We start from the raw sequence: 20,839 nt of genomic DNA, 5'->3' as shown, positions 1-20,839 counted from the left end.
GGTTGGGCAGAGAAAACGCTCTACAGGTTGATTTACCTACCTCATGGACCTGTTGTTGTGTTGGCGGCTTTCCTTTTGCTTTAAAATGCAACTGCCTGGCAAAAAGCACGTGACAAGGCATACAAAAAGGCAACAAAAAATGGCAGAGGGAGAGGAGGGGACAGGTTGGATGATGGGGAACAACCTTTTTGCTGTTTTTGGCTGTGCTTTTGGGCGATGGTTTAAGCCATCATTCAGACTGAATTTTGCATGTTTCATGTTTTTGTTTCGCGTTTTGGTCTCTTTTGTAGAGGGTATTACAACTGTGATGCAGAGAAGGAAAACTTTGCAACGAATTTTGCCGTAAGGGTATTTCCCAGGGTATTGGCATGCCCCTTTTATGTTTTTTCGCTTCTTTTATTTTGCATTTTCTTTTTAACTCCCTTTTTGTTTGCGTTTGCCAACGTCAAACGTGCGGAAACGGAAATGGCTGTCATGTGTGTGTGTGTGCGTGTGTTTGTGAGGCATAAATGTTTGCCTGATTCCGAATCCTTCGTTTTCCCTTTGGCTGGTTTTTTGGCCAACCCAATGGGGGGGGGTTTACCCATATGCAAATGGTTCACCCCCCGCCCATTCCCTGACTATGTGTGGGTGAATCTGAATTGGAATTGCTCGAAATCCGATTGAAATGTTTGCTGTCCGTGCACTCACTCCTGTTGGGTGGCAGAGTCACGATTTTTCAGGACTCCAGAAACCATCAGAGTTCACTCACATCATCAACAGGATGGCTGGATGGATGGATGGTTGGTTGGTTGGTTCGGCTGTCCGCTTGCCTGGGTGATTGGACAGTCAATCAGTCAGACTGTCAAACAGTTTGTCAGTCGCCATTTGATATAGTTTTGAATGGCAGTCAATTCTGTCTGTATCCTCGCAGTCTCCTCCCAATAACCGGCTGCTGAAAGCCCCTCGCGTTCCCTACCTCTATCCGTCGCTCTATTCATTTGATTGACATTTTAACTACAACAAAATATGATGGGATATGCTCTATGTTGATGGGTTAACTGGGTGCCAAGCTCTCTCCTCTGAATAGGAGTGGCATACAGGTTCGCAGTGGCCATTTAACAGGGATTTACCTCTAAAACTGTGCTATATAACTGGGCTTTACCTCTAAAATGGACCTCTGGGGCTGGTTTTTAGTATTGAAAATTTCACTGGGTCTGGGTTTTACCTCTGAAATTTATACTGCGCCTGACGTTTACTCTGGGGCTGGGGTTCATTGTTCTCTTGGCCTGTGGCACTCAACTACTATAATGAAAAGGGACACTGGACCTCATTCTCCATGTTGCATTGGAGGCCAATCGACAAATTATCAAGTGATATGGCCACAGCAATTTGTTAATGACATTTTAAACGTTTTTAAATTACGCATACGCCCCATTAAACCATTAATTTTCCAACTATATGGTATGATAGTCGGTCGAGTGGGCGTCACCACGAGAATGAGAAATAGGAGAATGCATGTAAAGGTACGATAGGTTTCCCGGGCAGACATTTTCCACTCGCCCATTTCATTTCACATAATTATAGATTAAACATGAGCAAATAACAATAGAGGAGGCAATACGGTAATATGGCAAAAGCTACTAAAAGGAGAGGATCATGGAAAATCGATTGCAAATTGCACAATAGACATACTTGAAGAAAATTATTGCTTTTCAATGGGATTTATTTAGTAAAAGGTTGTTTTTTTGCACCGTAAATCCAGGGAAAATGGGCTTTTATTTTTAATTTATGCACATTAGCTCTGCTCTTTCAAGTGCATCTCTTGGCTGTTAATGATGGCAATTTGTTTCTTGTTTTTCTACCATTTACCCCATATTTTATTTGTATCTAATTATCTTGACATAAACACGACTACAGATAATGTTTAATGGTGTGGCGTGCTAATTATGCATACATCCCATATGATATTCTTTATGTCACATAAACAGGAGAGTAGTGGCTCTTGTCCTTCCCATTGACTGTGGCCTCAAACTATCCACAGAGTCAATGACTGCCATTTACAGAGGGACCAGGACCAGGACCATTGTGTTTGTTTTTTTCAGCTCTAATTAAATGAAAATGTTGACAAGAAAATGTGTCAGCTTAATGAGCCAACAAAAAAGTTGCAGGAGTCTTAATAAACACACAGTTAAGTTCACATTAAACAAAGGCTCCCGAGTCAAAAGGTTAGAATATCTTAGGGCCCAACGAAATACACTCTGCTGCAACTCTTTCTTTGCATTATTTGTTCTCATTTTTCAGCTGCAATGCAGAATTTTCCAAGAGAGAGAATGCAAGGTGCCACGGCAAAATAACAAAAGATGTATTAATATTCGGAATGCCAACCCTTGGATGCCCTTACAGATGACTATTACAATAATACACCATGATATAAGCTTCTTTACACTGCATTTAAGACCCTACTGCAAAGGGTGTAAAATAATGCAGGCAGCACAAAAAAGAAAAAATAAAACATAAGCAGGAAGAAATTAAGGAAACAGGAAAACATAAACATGATGGCTCTGCCTCTGGCCCTGGCCCTGGCTCTGGCTCCTCTCTGACCCCACCGCCCCTCATCAACAGAGTCGACTGTTGCCATATTTTTCCATAAATTATGAGCTGGGAAATATTTCAAGGCAGCAGGAGAAACAGCAGCAGGAGCAGGAGAAAAACAGGACTTTAGCAAACGGTTCTGCCTGAGCGGTGGAGTAGTCATTAGGCGCATTTACCAGAAGGAGGTACACAAGGCGCACTGGAGGGAGGACTGTGCAAGTTGAAGTCTGTCTATTAATGCATATGCATGTCTTCAGAGTCCTCAGCCCTGCAATGCACTTGAATTTGCGAAGAAACAGGACCCTGGGATAGGTAGACTGGGGCACCTTGTCGTGGTAGAAGTAGAGTCAGTGAGCGTGGAATTTAAATACGAAAAAATCCACAATTAATACCATTCTATTTGTGCTGTAGATCTGTTACCCTAGATATAATCGCTTCAATCACTTCATATTCCACCCATTACCGGAGCACAGACACACACAGTCCATTACACGTGAATTCAATTCCCAATTGTCGCATTCGACTCTCACTCTCGCTCTCTGGCGGAACGCCCCATGGCTCCAGCCTCCCGGATCTCTGGGCTCCATTATAATTCATGGCCAAGTCAACCCCAAAAAGCAGCCACAAAACAAATGATGTCACACATGCCTCACTTTCGCTCGCTCACTCTCTCTCTGTGGCGTTGACTTCCGTGTGCTTCCGTTGTGCATAAATTTTCAAACAATTAGTTTCAATTTTGTAAATCCGCAACCAAATAAACCGGGCAACACCTACACGTCGTACCAAATGGCAGGGTTGGCATGGCTCGTGGCCCATGGTCCATGCGTTGGCCATGGGGAATCCTTTTGCCGGAATGACTTTCCGCCATTAAGTCATGTTCACTTGATATTCCCTTTGATATGACACCTCCTCTGCACTCCACACATTCCACACTTTTGCTGTGGTGAAGGGTTGTTTGTTTTGCTCTCGCAGGGTGGTTGGCGGTTGTTGTTGTTGGTGGCATATGACAACGTGCTGCTGCCTAATGAATTTTGCAATGGACTGGCGCTGATTGTTTAGGTGTAAGGATTTCATAATGAGCAGCACCACCGGTGGCAGGAGCACATGTGTGTGTGTGTGTAAGGGAAATGTATCCTTTTGCCCCCACGCGTGTACTCCTCCACCTCCGCTTGAAAGCATATATGCACAACATTTCTACCTTTCAGATTTCCATTAACGCATTTGCATAAATATTTACATGTCTCTCTCACTTACTCCCTCTCTGTCTGTGAGCTTTATTCCGGGTGTCTCTTTCCCTCTCATCTATCTGTCTGTCTCCATCTCCAAATCTCAACTTTAAAGTGTTTTGCTATTTCCTTTAAAGGGGTTGAAAGGGGGCAGAGCAATGAGGGTGGTAGTGTGGGCCTTGTGTTCGTTAAAAGCTTACAGTTTGTTAGGCTGCCACCTTTTTTTTATTTATTCAAATTTAGAACCCAGTTAAGAGGGTATTTCCTTCAGATTTGTTTCAAAATTGTCAACAAGATTGCATTAAAATTTACTAAATGCCAATACCTAAGAAAAAAGCCATTTGCCAGGGTTATTTCATGTCTCGCATGAGCCTTTTCGTGCCGCTTTTTGCAAATGAGTACACCATCAAGTGCTGCCTCGAACTTTTATATACTGTCAAAAAGTTTAACCATAAAATTTCAAAATAAATACACAATTGTATAATTTCGAACCAAAGATGAACTTGAGCGTTAATACAGAGACACTTTCTGTAGGATTAATCCTGTCCATTTTGCAATGAAAAATACATTCAGAAACTATAAAAAACTACACCACTTGTGGCCATCAAAAACATCAAAAACTGTGCAACAAAATATGAACAAAAATATCTCTGAATGAAGATTGTCTTCTAGAGGATACAAAATTCTAGATTCCCATCCAAAATTAACATAAAGCGGACAAATCCAACAGATTTAAGTTCCATTTAGACAATTTGGGAGAGAAGATGTACACAGAATTTAGTTTGCAAATCGCTCAAAACAGACTTGCTTCTCATGTGTTCGTGTGTGTGTGCAGTGCCTGTGTGTGTGTCCTTACATATGTAAATGAATGAGTAGATTGAGCAACAATTTCAACAGTCTGCTGGCAACAATGTGGGAAGGAGAGTGGATGCGACGTAAAAGTTTACACAATTCTGAGACAGAGACCAAACAAAAGCCAAACAAAAGGCAAAAGCAATTACAAAGCCAGGCTAACAGAGAGGGTTGGCTGCTTTTGGTTGATTGGGGGCGGGCACAGACAGGGGTTGTGTGTGTGTGTGTGTGTATCTGGGATAAGCTTTAGACAAACTTGTTCCAAGAAAATCAAACAAAATTTTCAAATTCAAGTGATTTAAATGGCATACGAATATAGACGGCACTTTCATCTGTCTCTCTCACTCACTCTCTCTTTTGTACGCTCTTGCTCTCCCTTTCTCTCGTGTGTCATGTGTGCCATGTTAATGTCATTGTAAAGCGTCATGTCGCACAGTAGGCGTGGCAGTCTCGATGCTGCCTGACTCTGCTGCTGGTGGCGGTGGCTGATTGACATGCCACAAGAAGGGCCACACGAAGGTGGGGAGGTATGGTGAGGAGAGGACTCGTTGAATGATTTGATATGAAAATTGCCTGGAATTATTGAATTAACATATGCTCGAATGGAGTTCAAGCATTTTCCCCCAGCCCGACCCCTCATTCCACCCAAAGCCAACTTCCCCTTTCTGTCGTGTCTGCCTCTGACGGTGTCTGCGTGTGTGTGGTGGCATCTTATTACCAAAAGCGTATTAGCCATGATTGATTGCATTCAGCTATAATGACTTGCTGTTGTCCTTGTTCTGCAGCTGAGGCCAGCTCTCTTCCGTTTGTGTGTGTGTTTCTATGAGGGGGCGTGGAGGTCACGTTTATGTGTGTGTGAAAGTGAATTTCCATTCATTAATTAGTCCCTCAATTCTAAAGATCATTTTATCGAGAAATTTACAATTGCTTTGAAATAAAGTTTGCTGAAATTTTGCATACATTTGTGGGACTTTTAAGTTGTTCAGAAAAGCAATTAGGCGTTGATTAAAAGCATTAAAATTCCATTTATTGGGTAATTCGAGCAACAAAAGAGCTTATGTGTGGATTTAAATTTAAAGTTCTCAACAAATTAGTTCTAGTTGGACAGTCTTAAGGTTTGTGGATTTCATTTGACTGCCCGAATAATATGCTGTTCGTTCGCCAATTGGCCAAAGCATCTTAAATTTGCAATGCTCCCTAAAAACAATCCCAAGTAGTGGCCGAATATACTCTAAACTCTTTTTCGCATGTCTTGTTTACGGCTGCCCTGGATGAAAACAAATAGTTTCATTTTCCGCTGACCCACTTTCAGTTTTGTTTTGTTCCTTTCGTCTCTGGACTCTTTTTAGGAGCCTGGTCAGGGGAATATACGTTTTTGTGTGTAGAACTTACCTCGAATCGATGCGCTGCAAATAGTCGAGGCGGCTCAAGTGCAATTCGCGTAAATGAAACAAGTTGAGGAATGCCACGGCGGGCAGGTGGGAAAAGCGATTGCCCCCAAGGTTCAAATAGGTGAGATTCGAAAGTTTCGCCAGCTGCTGGGTGGGCACCATCTGCAATCAAAATAAAACAGAGAGAGAGTTAGTTAAAGAACAGAGCGAGTTTTATTTATTTAGAGAGCATTTAAAACAAAAACAAGAGAAAAACAAAAAGTATGCCAAAATGAAAAGGAAACTTCTTCGTTGTGGAGGAGGCCCATCAAATATTAATGTCCGGCCACCTAGCACTAAAAACGTTTTTGCGGTTCTGCACTTTACAGATGGTGAAGAGAGTCTAGGCAGCTCCTTTATTGCACAACAACCAAAAAAATAAAACACAATGAAAGCGGGAAAAGAGTTTAAAAACAAAAAGCAAGAGAGAAGGACTTGATTTGAGAGCTGAAATATTTGATACCCTCAAGCGGGAGAATGATTTGATGTAACAATAGCAAACAGAACACATTATTGGCCAAAAATTAATTCCTTTTTAATCATTTTGTGTTATGAAAACTGCTTGATATCGTCCACATATTGTATTGATTGCTTCTTAAATGCTCTGTGATCTACAAAGTCTTTGGGTTCCCTTCTTTTAGAACTACCAAAAAACTACACAAAACTCAGAATACCCGCCAGGGTGTAACAAGCAGACAATCAATACGAAAGCGTTGCTTAAGCGACTGCAGCGGAAACGGAAACGTACGTCATGTACTTAACCCCAGCCACCAAAATATACCCGAATCGCAACCCTCTACCCTTCCGCTCGCTTACCAATCACTCGCCGTTTTCCTTTTTTCTTTTTGACCAACAAATTCGTCTGTCGCGGTTTTTTCTTTTCTTTTCTTTTTGGGCAGGCAATAAAATCAATCTTGCAACGAATTTGTTACAACAACTAAGATGGCTCCGAGTGTGGCATGCATAAAAGAAAAGGTTCCCTCTGCTGGTGCTGTAGAAAAAGCTTTTGGCTGTAATTTTGGCCAGCAGAGTTCGGCTCAAGCTACCCCGCTGCTTGCTCTAACTCCCCACTCACTCCCCCTCTCGTTTTCTCTCTGTTGGCGTGTCGGAAGTTACGTGCCAGGCATCCGGACACGAATACGCTACGCGATAACGTAATGAACATCAAGGGGGATGGAGTGGTGGCAGAACACAGAGACGGTAGGTTAATGGAGGAGAGTTAGGGCGGAGGGTGTTGCCCCAAACGTGTACGTGCGTGTGTCTGTGTGGCAAATGAATTCAAATGCTGCGTTGGCCAACAAAGGTCTCTCTCATAAGGCAATGAAAATGTTTGAAAATTAAAGGCATTACCCATACGCAATGTAGGCCAAGCGGGGCAATTGTTTAACCAAATGGCAACACTTCCCCACCCACCCTCGCAATTTTTCCCCATTTTCACTTTTACTTTCCCCCTCTCCCTCTCTGTCTCTCTTTCCCTCTTTCCCTATGTTGATGTTTGTGCTGCACTCAAAGGAAAAGCGGCGACTAATTAAAAGCCTTTTGCCCCTTGTCCGTTTTTCCTTTTTCGCCCGCCTTTTTCCCTCTACTGAAGGCAACGCAGCGTGAAAAAAAAACTTGTGGGCGTGTAAAGTGGGAGGCAGTTTGGGGCTGGAGAAGGGTGCAGGGAAGCCCAAGCGCCACCAAAGAAAGTGAAAATTATATTGACTTTGATTTTTCGCATTAATTTCCATTTTTATGGCCAACCCTCGCGTTTTCTCTGTGCTTACGGAGTACGAAGTACGAGAAAATGAATTAAAGCAGGGAAAATAAAAATTTTAAAGAGATTTCCGAATGGAAAATGAAATTAATCTATTGAATGTTATCTAAAATTGGAAATATTTGCACCTAAGAAGCTCCTCGTTAAATTGAGTTTTCTTTGCTGTAAAAAGGTAATTAAAACTTCAGTCCTCTGGCAGTTGATCGTTAAGACAATTTCGACCACAAATCTTCGTCCCTTTGACGGACCTCAAAGCCACATGTCAAAAATCTCAGCAGCTCACGGAAATTGTGCAAAAATATATGAAATAAATTTCACAGCAAATCGATTTTGCTGTTGTGCAACGATACGCAAAATTTATGCAACAACATGAAACATAAAATTGTTGACAACAAAAAATAGATCTACATATGCATAAACTGCAAGTAAATAAATAAATAATGTGCAGATGCATCTGCAGTAAAACAGTAAATTGGTTTTTATTAAAACTTTTGCTCCACCTCATGTGGAACAACTACACGCATTTTGGGAATTATTTTTGATACAACATTTGAGTGCCCTATACATATCCATGTGCATGTGTGTGCACTTTGATGGAAAAATAAAGCATACGCAATAAATAGTACAAATAGAAATTTCACTCTCCCTAGCCCAGCCAACTCTCGAGTGGAGAGTAAATATTTTTGTTGCATTACGGAAAATGCAAAATTGTGCATAACTAATGTTTCAGCAATTGTCCGAAGGATGTATTCAGAAAAATAATCAGTCAATTGTGCGAATTATTTACTTGTAGTTTTTCCTGCTCTCAAAAATGGCAAATTGAGTTGAATAAATTTTGTTGCGGCGTGCAATAAATTTGAATGTTAAATGAATTGGTTGGGGAAATTGAACAGAGAAAAGGGTGTAACGTTTTAAAATCGATAGAAATCGATTCAAAATCGAAAATGTGATGAAATTACCTTAGATGGAAGCCAGGAAAGCACTTCATAAATCATTTTCATGCCTGTCGCATGCCTTCGGTATTGTTCCATACACTGAACTAATACTGTTGCCGCTCAAAATCCCTGAATCCCTGAAGCCACGTGGGCCAGGAGGAAAATATGGAGATGCAGACAACAATTTCATGCACTAGCCAGCCACATGCCAAAGGAAAGTAGTAGGAGTAGGAGTAGGAGGATGAGAGAGTTGGGTATCCATGTGCATAATAAAACAACAATCTGTCCAATAGGAAAAAGAATGCCATTTGTGAATACCGAAACGGGTTTGCCAAAGGCTCTAACCAGAGACTCCTGCAGAGGAGTACCACTGCAACTTGCTCAAGGATGTGGAAAGGGGCGTGGGACGATGGGCAGACCATACCATACCTTACCATATTTCAACTACAAAATGCCAAAAGGTATTTTAAGTAGTTTCGAACTGATTCCGAGCGCCATAAATTCCAGCTACGTTGACTGCGCGCGGTTGCTCCTGGTGGCTGCTGGTTTCTGTTTCTGCTGTTGCACCTGCTTAGGATGCCGGATACAAAATCCAGACAGTAAGCAGCAGGACTACACACAGACTACACTCTTACGTTACCTCTATCCCCCTTTTAACGACCATAACTAGGATACACACGCGCAAGGGAAGAGTGGGGGAGAGAATGTGGCCAGGGATTGCATCCATCAGTTTGCAAAAACAGGACGTGAACGAGGCTGCTGCTGCTGCCGCTGCTGCTACATCCTGCCCATAGACACAGTCTGTGATTGCATAAAAACGCATTTCTTGCCACCACAGCCTCGCTCTGCCCCACTCGGCTGCTCACTCGTTTTCTGTCTCTGCTGGACAGTTCATGGCATTTCGCCTTTGAACAAAAGATTCACAAAACTCAACTGAAAGTCCTGAAAAGTCCACCCGATAACATAGTAAATGTTTCCCAATGATTTGCCCAGAAAGAAAGGCGTCTCAATGAACTTTCGTTTTGATTAGGCGCGAGCTTAGGGGATTAAAACTCTGACTGGTCTTAATTTTAAAGTGCAGCCTTACCCACATGGATTTGGGTTTTTCTTTGAAAATTCCTGTTTGCTTTATCGGAACTCTTTAAAAGGCCGAAGTTTAAGGCACGTTTATCCAGCATATCTAGAAAGCTGTCTGCCTGCCCGTTGAAAGTTGATGCAGCTTTAAGTCTGCCCTGTTGCAAGGATGTACATGCATAGATAACTCTTGCAGGGGCGAGAGGCAGCTTGCAAAGTAAAGGCAACATTTAACAGAAAGTCCGGTGGCCGAGGGCCTAAGCAAAGAGAGAGGCATGGAGCATAGAGCAGAAATCAGCCCTGGCAACGGCACGGACATGTTTGCATGCATAAATAGCAAGAAAGGACGTGGCTATAGGGCCAGAAAGGACTGGCGTATCCGATGTGTGTGTGTGTGCCTGTGTCTGCAAAGGCAACAACAAGTTATGGTTATTAATTGTGCGTATGCAAATTGCAGCAAAACTCCAGGAAGGACGAACTTAAGAGAAATAGTAGGATACCCCCATGCGCCCACATTAAATCCGCTTTGGCAAAGTGTTGGTCACAGGATTTCGTCCTGACAGAGTGTCTAAATTTATGAGGCAGGCGATGAGGCTTCCTCATCCCCCCACAACCCTCACCGCATGTTGTGGCATGTTTTTTGTTGCATAAAGTTCACTTACCGTGAGATTGTTATCGGCCAGATCCAAATGCTTCAGCGAGATGAGTCCCTCAAAGGCGTTCGCATCCAGCTCGCTCATCACATTGCCCCTGAGGCTGAGGGCCAGGAGTTCCTTCAGACCCTCAAAGCTGTCATTCCGCACAAACTCCACCAGATTGTCGGACATGTCGAGGCTCTTGAGGGCATGCAGATGCCACAGATTGCTGGCCGGTACGTCAAGCAGCCGATTGTTGCGAAACACGAGCACCTCCAGCGTGGACATGCCCTTGAAGCAGTTATCCTCGAGACTCACAATATTATTGTTGGTCAGATCCAGCTCCACCAGAGACGCCAGATCGCTGAGGGCTGTCGGATGCACCGTCTCGATGCGGTTGTAGCTGAGATCCAGCAGCAGCAAGCTAGTCAACCCCTTGAAGGCATGTTTGTGCAGGGAACTCACAACATTGCTGCTGAGATTGAGGGTACGCAGCTCCGACTGATACTCGAAATTCTTGGAGCCCAGCGTCTCGATGATGTTCTGCGACAGATCGAGTATCTCCAGCTTCATGTAGAATGGCAGCGAGAACTCCAGATTGCGTATTCGATTTAACGTCAGATTGATGTACTTTGTCTCGGGATTCAGCTGAATGGGCACATCCTCGAGGGCAGCATCCACGCACAGGGCCCTGCTGTTGGCCTCACCGCCCAAACACTGGCACTTGGAGGGGCAGAAGGCCCATAACGGTTGTGGCAGGAGCAGCACTAACACGAGTATCACGGGAATTTCTCCTCTCAGCCAGGGTCTACTGCTTCGTGTGGCTGTGGTTGCTGCGGTGGTCTGTGTGCGGTCAGCCATTTTGTGGGCGCTGCTTTCAGATGCTGCTGCTGCTTCCGGTACTTGGGTTCGATAATTATTTGTTGTCCTGCGTGCGGCAAATGTGTGGAGTTACCACCAATTATTGCACATCTTGGCTACTTAAGGGGTTTCTGAAAGTGAACGGAAATGCAGAGAGAAAACTTTATTGATTTTGGGACATAGAAGTTTCACATCAGATTAAACTCTCCCAAAAACTTGCATCTTCTTCTCCCTTCCACTCAGAATTGTTCCTTGAAAATTAGCTTATATTTTAATGAAGAGCACTCCTTGCTTCTACAGGAACTTATCTAGATATTTAACAGACTCTGCTGAGAGGACTGCTGGCACTTTTCACACCTTTACGTTTTGGTTTTCCATTGTTAAATTTGAAAAAAAAAAAGAACTTTTGCAGCAAGTAAGGAGGCCCCACCACACCGCTACGACAGTGCCAAGATTTATGTGCATAAGTTGGTGGCTAATATTTCATAAAAGTCGAGACGCAGACAGAGCCAGAAAACTGCGAAAAGAGAACTGAACAGAGAGAGACAGAGCGAATTGGAGTCGCAGAGGAAAAGCGAGAATGTCGGTTCAGTTTAGGTCGGGATAACTTCTTCGTTTTATTTCTCATACATTTTTTTTGCATGCTGACAACTTTGCATTTTGGAAGTTGCTGAGTTGCCAGCCAGTCGGCGTAGCGTAGCGGAGGGAGAGGCTATTCTAGGCCCAGTCTGCTGCATTTTATGGTTTATAAGTAAGTTTTGCATAATGCAGTCCATTCAGACCGTCTAATAGTTATGGCCATGATGAGCTCTGTCCGCAGGCGCCACCGGAATAGAATTTTAAATGCATATTCATGAGCGAGCAAAAAGAAGTAGAAGACTATGCCAGAAATTTGAATGGAAATTGGGAAAATCCAGCAGACATATTTGTAAGCTTTTGACTCGGATTTGGATTCACTTAAGTCATATATGTAGGTATTTAGCCAGCGGCAAGCACTCAATTAAGTAATTAACAAATTACAAGCGGAGTTTGCCATGTGGCATGGGACATGTGGGTGTGTGTGTGTCCCGTTCAATTATGTTTGTCTTTTCTGTGGCTGTTTGTCCTGTCCACTGATTTGCATACAAAAGCACACAAACAATGGTCGCCACAAGAAGCCCCTAATCTGCCCTCGATTGCTGTCCCCTCACCAAACACACAGACACAAACAGACATGCATGAGTATGTGTGGGCTCTGAACAATGGCCTTAACTAGCTGTAAAACAAATAATAAAGAGTAAAAACGAGGAAAACTTTAGAGGTTTCATAATGTCAACAAAAGTTGAGAGCTCACACAGAGAGGGAAGGCACTTCATCTCTATCCCTCTCTTTCATACAGGTTCTGTTTGTGGTTCATATTTTACGCTTGAATAAAATTGTTAAAAAAAGGCTGCTCTTTTGCTCTGCTCCCGTGCTCTTTTCCCTTTTTGGCAAAGTTGAAAAAAAGTGAAAATTGTGAAAAATTCACTCCCGTGTGAATTATTAAGTTTCACAGTGGCAGTTCTCGCTCGTACTCTCTGCTCTCTCTTTATGCTCTCTTGATACCCTTTTCCATTGTGGGAATATAGGGATTTACATACATACATACACGTATATATAATTTTTTTTGGGTATTCTATTTTCTCACATTTCTTTAGCTATCCCTTATAAATATTGCGCGGAGTCTTCTATCATCGATAAATAGATTATTCACGGAATCCTACGTCCTTATCGTTCGATCAATCCTCATTCCGAAGAGTGTTTTATTCAACCAAAAAAGGATATGTGGCTGCGTGTGTGTGTGTTTGTGTTTGTTTGTGCAAAAAGCAAAAGGAAAGTTTTTAATAAACTTTCGCACGGAAAGCGAACTCAACTTTGGTTCGTTTTTTGAACTCCAACCCCGCCCGCTGCCGCTGTTGAGTCTTCCACCAAATTGTTTGTCGGCTGTGACCGAAACGGTAGAGAGAGGCCTATAAGTGGAACGGGAGGGGTGCAACGAGGGGTTACGGCACACACTCATACACACACAGACTTAATTTCATTGTGGCAAATATTTTGAAAGCAAATTTGCATCCCAAAGAGTGTTGAGCGGGGATGGGTGGGCGCTTGGAGTGCAGATTGAAGCCAGTTGATTGTTGGGCCATAGAGTGGGGGGTTTTGGTAAGAAGTTCTGGTGGTCCTATGTCAAAGGCCAACAAGTTGAAAGTTGTTGCCTGCACTTTTCGATGCTCCCTTTTACACACAAACAGAAGTCGCGTAGAGGGCGGTAGGAGGTGCTACGCTTAATGGCTTAATTCAATGAAAGCAAAACTTAAATTGGCATCGAAAGAGGCAATCCGGTAGGATATGATTGGTAGCACAAATTTAGCAAACTATCGAAGCCAAAATATTGAAGAGTAAACATTTTTCAACCCTTGAAAGATGTCTTTAATATGATTAAAGCTTTAATTAATTTTAAAATTTGTTTAATCTTTGGGACTTGCTCATTTCATTTAGGCATATTTCGCCTCTATTATCTGCTTCTATTTCCTGTTTGGCTTTGCCTGCTTCACTCTTGTTTGCCACCATATTCATTCGTTTTATGACTAAAGGTAAAACCAAAAAATCCAATCAACACACATACCGAAAGCAGCGGCAGTTCCTCCACCCACTGACATGGTCTGTGGGCTCCTCTTTCCTCTTCAGTTTTTATAAGCTTCATTTAATTATATTGACATTGTTTGAGCTTTTCTTTTGCTTTCTTTCTTTGCAGGTAATCCGCCCAGACTTGTGCGTCTTGTTCTACGTGGCAATGGCAAGAGAAAAATCAAGCTCAAGGAGTGCGACACCCGAAACGAGTGCGAGTCCTTATCCCACGTTCCTCATTTGAACTTAAATGCCATAAAAATGGAAAAATAATGTCAGACGAAGAGAGCAGGAGACGCAGGAACAGCAGGAGCAGAAGTGGGAGCATGAGCGGGTGAGTGGAGTGGCGAGGAGCAACAAATGCTGATAATAGAAAAGAGCAAGAGGGCATGGCTGGAAGAACTGCCCCTCCAGTACCACGCATAAAGTTTGCACATAAATTTCCACCGGAAAAAGCGAACCGTTGAGCATGCCATTGACTTTAAAGGCCACAAATGGGGGGAGAGAAAGTCGAGGCGAGGTCAGGGTTCAGCAGTAGCAGCAGGAGCAAGCTACCCAGTCGTGCCCCATGCCTCATGCCCCATGCCCAAGTCAAGTCAAGCAATCAAAGGTGAAAAACTTTTGTGAACTATGCGAAGAGCACACAAAGTCAATATTAATATTCACTTAGTCTAGGAGGTTGGCTTAGGGGGGTGGTTTGGATAACACTCTGACTGACAATGGCAAGAAAGAGGACCAGAAGCAGAAGCCAGAAGCCAGACATAGAGCTACAACTGTGCAGAAACCAGGCAGGAAAAACGGCAGGCAAATGCCAAGCAAATTGAAAATGCGACGAAAAACGTGAGATGCCGTCGTCTCGCACTTGAATCTCCTCATTCTTCTCCATCTCCTGCCGCTTCTCTTATTGAGCAACGTGCCCGAGTGCGTTTATTTTTATCAAGATTAGCATTTGCTCCTCTTCACGGCATGGTCTGAGGCATGGTCTGTGAGACTTGGGGTCTGTTATTGGATAGGCAAACACAATACAAAAATAAGCAAAAAACACAAGAAAAAACAAAGGAGAAACAGAGAGAATTCCCAGAGTTTGCACGCACAAATTGTCCCCTCTTGGATTTTGGGGGGAATGCTTGCTGCCTTCAACGATGAATTGTTTTTGTCACCGCAGTGCAGTGGCAGCTCCCACCCCCTCCCGCACTCCTTTTCATTTTTGGCACCAACTTTTCAACGTTTTTAGTGGCTTTTCCTGAAAATCCCTTTCTTTGACTTTGTCTGCGAGGCGTGATTTGTCGGCATCCATAATTAATGCAATTGTTTTCCGCCTGACAGTTCCAAAATCTATTTCCAAACAGTGGGATGCTAAATGAATAGGTAAAACTATCAGCAAAGACAGAAGAAGGATCAATACCTTTAGGTCATCGAGTTTTTGTAGCAATCAAAGGTGCTTTAACATCAGCTCTCGCTGAATCAACATTTTTCTAGTTTCAGCATTGAATGCATTCCATTTCCAACGGCTAATCCGCATAAATATCTCTGCCAAAGCTGTGGAAACTAAACTAAAACCTTTTGATTCCACAACTCTTTTCAAACATAAAAAACTTAAGCTTTAAATTAAATACAAAAAGCACCCGTCAAGCTCCGTTTCGGCAAAAACTCCACTCATTAAAAGAAAACAAACCCAAACTTCAAACCCGACTGAAATGTCTGCAAATAAAGTGCAGCCCCCCCAAAAAATGTTGGCCTGGGAAAATGAAAAACTTTGCGCACATGTGTGTCAGTCTTGACGCTGGCCAGGAATTTTTATTTAATTTATATATGTATGTACGAGTACGTGTATATATATTTTTTTTGTCCAACACTTTGCTTGATTTGCCAAAAAAAGAAGACGAATGGCAGAGAGGAAAATGGCTTAATAACCAAGAACCGCGAGGCATGGGGCATGTGGCACATTCACACAGAAAGAGAGCGAGAGAGAGTGTGTGTGTGTGAGAGAGATGGAAGCACACAGACTCCTCGCAATCGCAGACGCCGTGGCAGACGCCAGACGAGACGCCATGCGGCAAAATAAAAACCAAAATATAACAACAACAACAAAAAGAGCCCAACACAAGTGAGGTATTTAAAAAAGAAATATATATATAAATATATGTATTTATATTTATATATGTTTGTATGTGTATGAGTATTTTAATACCCTATGTGGCAGAGAGTATTTTGGTTTTGTGTTGAATATTTGCCAGATCAGAATATTTTGAGAAAGACGGAACTATGCATAAATATTTCCATTACGAGTCAGTGGTGAGATCTTCTATATTCTAAAGATGTTTTAACTTAAAATCCAACTAAATTGAATTTTTTAGGTGTTAATTCATAATTCAGCCGATCACTAACAAAATCAGATGAATTCAAAGAAATTGGGAAGATATATCAGCAATAGAAACCTGGATTAAGCAACTTTATATTCGTATATTATTATTTTACATAAAAATTTACATTTAAAATGTTTTGTTTGCTGAATGCATTTTGTGAATGCATTCAGTGCATTCTAATCTGCAGGGGTATCAAGAGCTTCGCGTTCGGACTTCTCGCTTATACAAAACTACATATGTATGTATATACTTATACATACATACATATATATGATATCTATCCAAAGTTGTGCCTGCCTCTGTGTATATATCATTTCGTGGAGCGTTTCGCCAAGTGTTTTGCCGTAGAAGTAAAGGAAATAATGCGACAATTGCATTAAGTCCACAAATGTCAGAGCAGGCGCGGAGTGGAGTGGGGCAGATACACACATCTAGTAAAGAAAAGAGGGGACGCAGCGGACTAGCAAATGAAATATTTTATCTTTATATGCAGTTTCACTGTTTATCTCCTTCATTCTTCTTAACGTTACTTTTAGCCCATTTTTTTGGGTGGTCTCGCGCTGCGGTGCACTAAATGTTTAAAATGGTTTAGAGATCCTTAACTCGTTTTTATTGTGCCCCATGTTATGGCTAAAATAAAGTGGTGTAAGAGGCAGAGAGTAGAAAAGATACAGAGTGGAAATGTGTGTGTGTGTTTTCTGTCCTTCCGCTTAAGCTTCAGATGGTATAGAAGCTGTTGAAACCCTCACGACTTAAGCACTTTATGGTTGGAAAAATACCCTAAAACAGTGAGCGCGGGGAAAAGAGAGCAGAGGAAGGAAGGAAAAGATAAACGGAAAATGATGGAAAATTCCAAGAAAAGACAAGAAAAGCTACTGGTAGCAATGTTACTTCAAGACTTAAACCTCAACAGAAATTTACAGAATGTAAGGGAAATAGGAAAAATAAACTAGCCTTATCTTGAAAGTTTCTTTTCGATAATCATTACAATCATAACAATCAGTAAACAAATTTATTACTTTTATTAATGTCTCTGTAATATTTGGTATTTGTACCTTTAAAATTCAATCGATTTAATTCCTCTCAACTCCTAATTTATGAGCAGCATTGCTCATACGTTACGTTCGTCGTATATAAAAACTAAAATCGATATATTTTGTGGCAGTTCCCAAAAAAATACACACAGAAACAGAGTCCAACACACTTTGGCGTTTTGGCTGCTGCCTCAGCAGAAGTCCCACAGAAAAAAACGGCCAGGAAATAAATGAGCCAAGCTGGCAGGCAGTCGAAATAAAAGAACTTTGGGCCAGTGGCACAATAATTTGGCACGCAAACCTTTTTTTTTTTTTGGTTCACCCCACACCACACCCCTAGAGAGGGTAGTGTTAGGGGGTAACATGCATAAAAGATGAAGTGAAATACGTTTTCGGGAGCCAGAGCGCCACAACCATAGAACATTAAAAAATTGCCAAAAAGTCAACTCCTAAAAGGTACTAGAGGGACCCTTACACACCCAAAAGGGTAGCCAGTAGTAGGGGTAGGGTCTAGATTTGGGGCAGGTCCGTTGCTCCGTCTTTCTCTCTCTCCCACTCTCCTTCAGTCTCTTATGCTGCGGTCATAGTTTGCTTTGCGGATAAACATATAACAATTAGAGAGACCCGATTCCCAGCTCCATTTCTCTTTGTCTCGTTGCTTTGTTTTGTTGGATTGTCCACTTGGGAAATGTTTCGGGGAGGATAGTGTGTATTAGGGGAGGTCAAGCCGCCACATATGAGATTCTCATGCACACACAGATACTGTGTCCTGGGTCCCCTGCTAAATATTTGAGTAGATTTCATATTTAATTCACTTTAAGGGCAGTGAAGTTCGTTTTTTTTTGTCAGTACGTACTCTGTTTCAAGACTACTATGCAAATGAGCCCCGGAAAATGTGGGTCAAAGTTCAGGACGTAGGCGTGTCTGCCTGGTTGAATATTTATTGGGCTCAGGGCTCTAGATAATGTGTGTGTCTGTGTGTGGGCCTGGGACTACCTCAAATAGGAAAATGTGGCATTTAATGTAGCAGAAAATTAAGTTTTAAAAGGAAAACACATCACAGAATGCTCCAAACGAAAGTAGAACTGATCCTCAAATAAATATTCAAATCTTTCACAACTTTTTACTCTTCCCCGCGCCATATTTAAGTTCTTGTCACAATAAAATAAATTCCGAATATATCAAAAGGGTTAAGAGGGTCGGGGCGGCCCCTTTCCATCTCCATCCCTTTGCGTATGCCAAATATGTTGTAAAAACTTAACAGTCAGCAAACATAAATTAATTTAACAAATGAACAGAACTAAACAAACAGAGAATAACGACACGAAAGAATCCCAGGAATTTAACCTGAGAACATAAATTTTCTCTGCTTCCCCCATACATTTATCGCCCCTTTTCAGTGGAAGAAAAAGCACCAAAGAACCCCACACTCGTCTCCCTTTTTCAGTTGTGTGTGGGGGGAGGGAAAAACAAATATTCATTAATATGCGAGACACATTTGGAGCAGAGCAGTGCAGACCGGGTAGGGAAAATAACAAAGAAATGAAAAAGAAAACGAAAAGCACTTGGAGGGCGACACGGAATTTTAGAAAATTTATTAATTGGCAGCTAAATAAGCTGCAAGCATTAACATGTTCATAATTCTTATTGGCTAAAAGAAAAAGGGAAGAGAAATTTTGACTAAAGGTGGGGGTTGGTTTGGCAATAGAAACGACAACAAAATATGTCGAAATACTTGGAAAACAAAGGAAATCTGGGCGGAGATAATGCTATAGAGGTCAGAGAATATACAGCTGCAGGAGCCAAAGTCTTAGATGCCCTTGAAGATTCATTATTTTATATGACAGCTAGATGATATATTGCTTCGAAAAGTGGAGACATGTATCTCTAAAAATAATACAATTTCTCCGAAAAATGTTTATTCTACAAACGATTGTCCCTGTGATCTGAGGCATTGGTTTTTATTTTATCTGCATTAAAAAAGAGCTGCGGAAATAGGTCAATGATATATAAGTCAGATATGCCAAATAAAATCAGATTCAAATGAAATAACCACATAAAATACAAATACATGAATATGTCGATGTGTATGTGTTATCATGTGTATATCCTTGTGTGGAGCCAATGCCAATACCCAGCAGAAGTCAACGACAGACAGACATCGCTTATTGCCAGCTGTTGAGCGCCATTTCGTTTAAGTGCTTCTCACTTTACAGAAAAGGACTGGGCCAGATCCAAAGGCAGCTGCCGGCCACGCCCACACATTGTTGAAGCAGGGGCGGAATCAAATAAGAGAATGAGGAGGAGAGGAACTGAAATTCATGGCCTTTTAATTGCAGTTGGCAGTGCGAGAGGAAAGGGAAAGAGAGTGAGGGAGGAATGAAGGCAGAAGTCGATGAAGCATTTTTGGGTTTGCCATCGATTCGCTCTCCCTCTCACTCTCCTCCTCTCTGTCCCATTTTCTTTTTCTCTTATACATATAAATATATATGTATGGATACAATTGTTAATTGAATGAAGGCCAACTTGAAAAATGGGGTTGACTCTCCCGACGACAACCTGTTGATTTTGCTGCCACTGAGTGATTTATGGTTAAGTGCTGCGACTGGAATAAAACGGAAATTCGGAAAAAGAGGAAAGCCAAATGGAGCGACAATTTACTTCTAATTAAATATCAGAAAATTGGGCAATAAATATTGCTCTTAATTTTAAGACAGCTTCTGCCTCAGATCGTCTCAGCTTCTGGAGCCCTATTTTTATTTTTTATATTGATTTGATTAATTTCCATTCCTGGCTACAGGCCTCATCGAACGCCATAAATATTGGCCATCAACAGAAAAAAGGAAAGCATTTTCGGGGTAAAAATAAATCAAAAACAAAATCAATGAAATTCAATGAAGTGACTCCGCCACACACAGGCGGGTTCGGTTGGGCTCCACACGAAAAATTGCTTTACCAATTTATTTATAACCAACACAAAAAAAAAGGAAAAGAGGCAACCACAAAGAGGTTTCCCGCATGTTGGGCGTAGGGTACGTAGGATGTATGTAAGTACGTACATGTACAAATGTGGGGGAATGCCTATAATTGAATTATTTTTACGCATACAATTTATTTATTCATGATTCCTGCATGTGTGTGATCCAGCAAAAAGGAAGCCTACACTGAAGGGCACGTACAAGTCATTTAAATTCATTTTGTACAAAGGAAGCCAGGGTCGCCAGGCAATGTAAATAATTTCAGCACAAGAGGACTAGAAAGACCAAAAACAAAAAACGAAAAAACGTTTCCTAGAGTTTACTTAGACAGAATATTTCCATGAAAACATAAATCGGATTATAAGTCGAAGCTTACTGCTAAAAGCAACCAGAGCTATCACCTGATGGAAGTTTTAGAGCAGATATTTACCTGTTGGCTCTTACGTTCTTGGTGTTAATGTAATGGGGATTTTCT

General features: G+C 41.8%; 1 protein-coding gene across 1 annotated transcript in view; it reads right to left on the bottom strand.

Annotated features, from left to right (window-relative positions):
* LOC117890879 (leucine-rich repeat and immunoglobulin-like domain containing-NOGO receptor-interacting protein 4) overlaps window positions 1-20,839 on the bottom strand; it is a 43,611-nt gene that overhangs the window by 3,188 nt on the left and 19,584 nt on the right. The window contains exons 3-4 of the mRNA XM_034795972.1: window positions 10,510-11,474; window positions 6,045-6,205 (exon numbers count right to left, since the gene is read on the bottom strand). Of these exons, the coding sequence (XP_034651863.1) occupies window positions 6,045-6,205; window positions 10,510-11,343 (995 nt within the window). The 5' untranslated portion in view covers window positions 11,344-11,474. The remainder of the gene's footprint in view (window positions 1-6,044; window positions 6,206-10,509; window positions 11,475-20,839) is intronic.

This window comes from Drosophila subobscura, chromosome E, assembly GCF_008121235.1.
Source record: "Drosophila subobscura isolate 14011-0131.10 chromosome E, UCBerk_Dsub_1.0, whole genome shotgun sequence".
Lineage (NCBI taxonomy): Eukaryota > Metazoa > Arthropoda > Insecta > Diptera > Drosophilidae > Drosophila > Drosophila subobscura.
The sequence above is the reverse complement of the archived record's forward strand: the minus strand, read 5'-3'. Positions and strand labels throughout refer to the sequence as shown.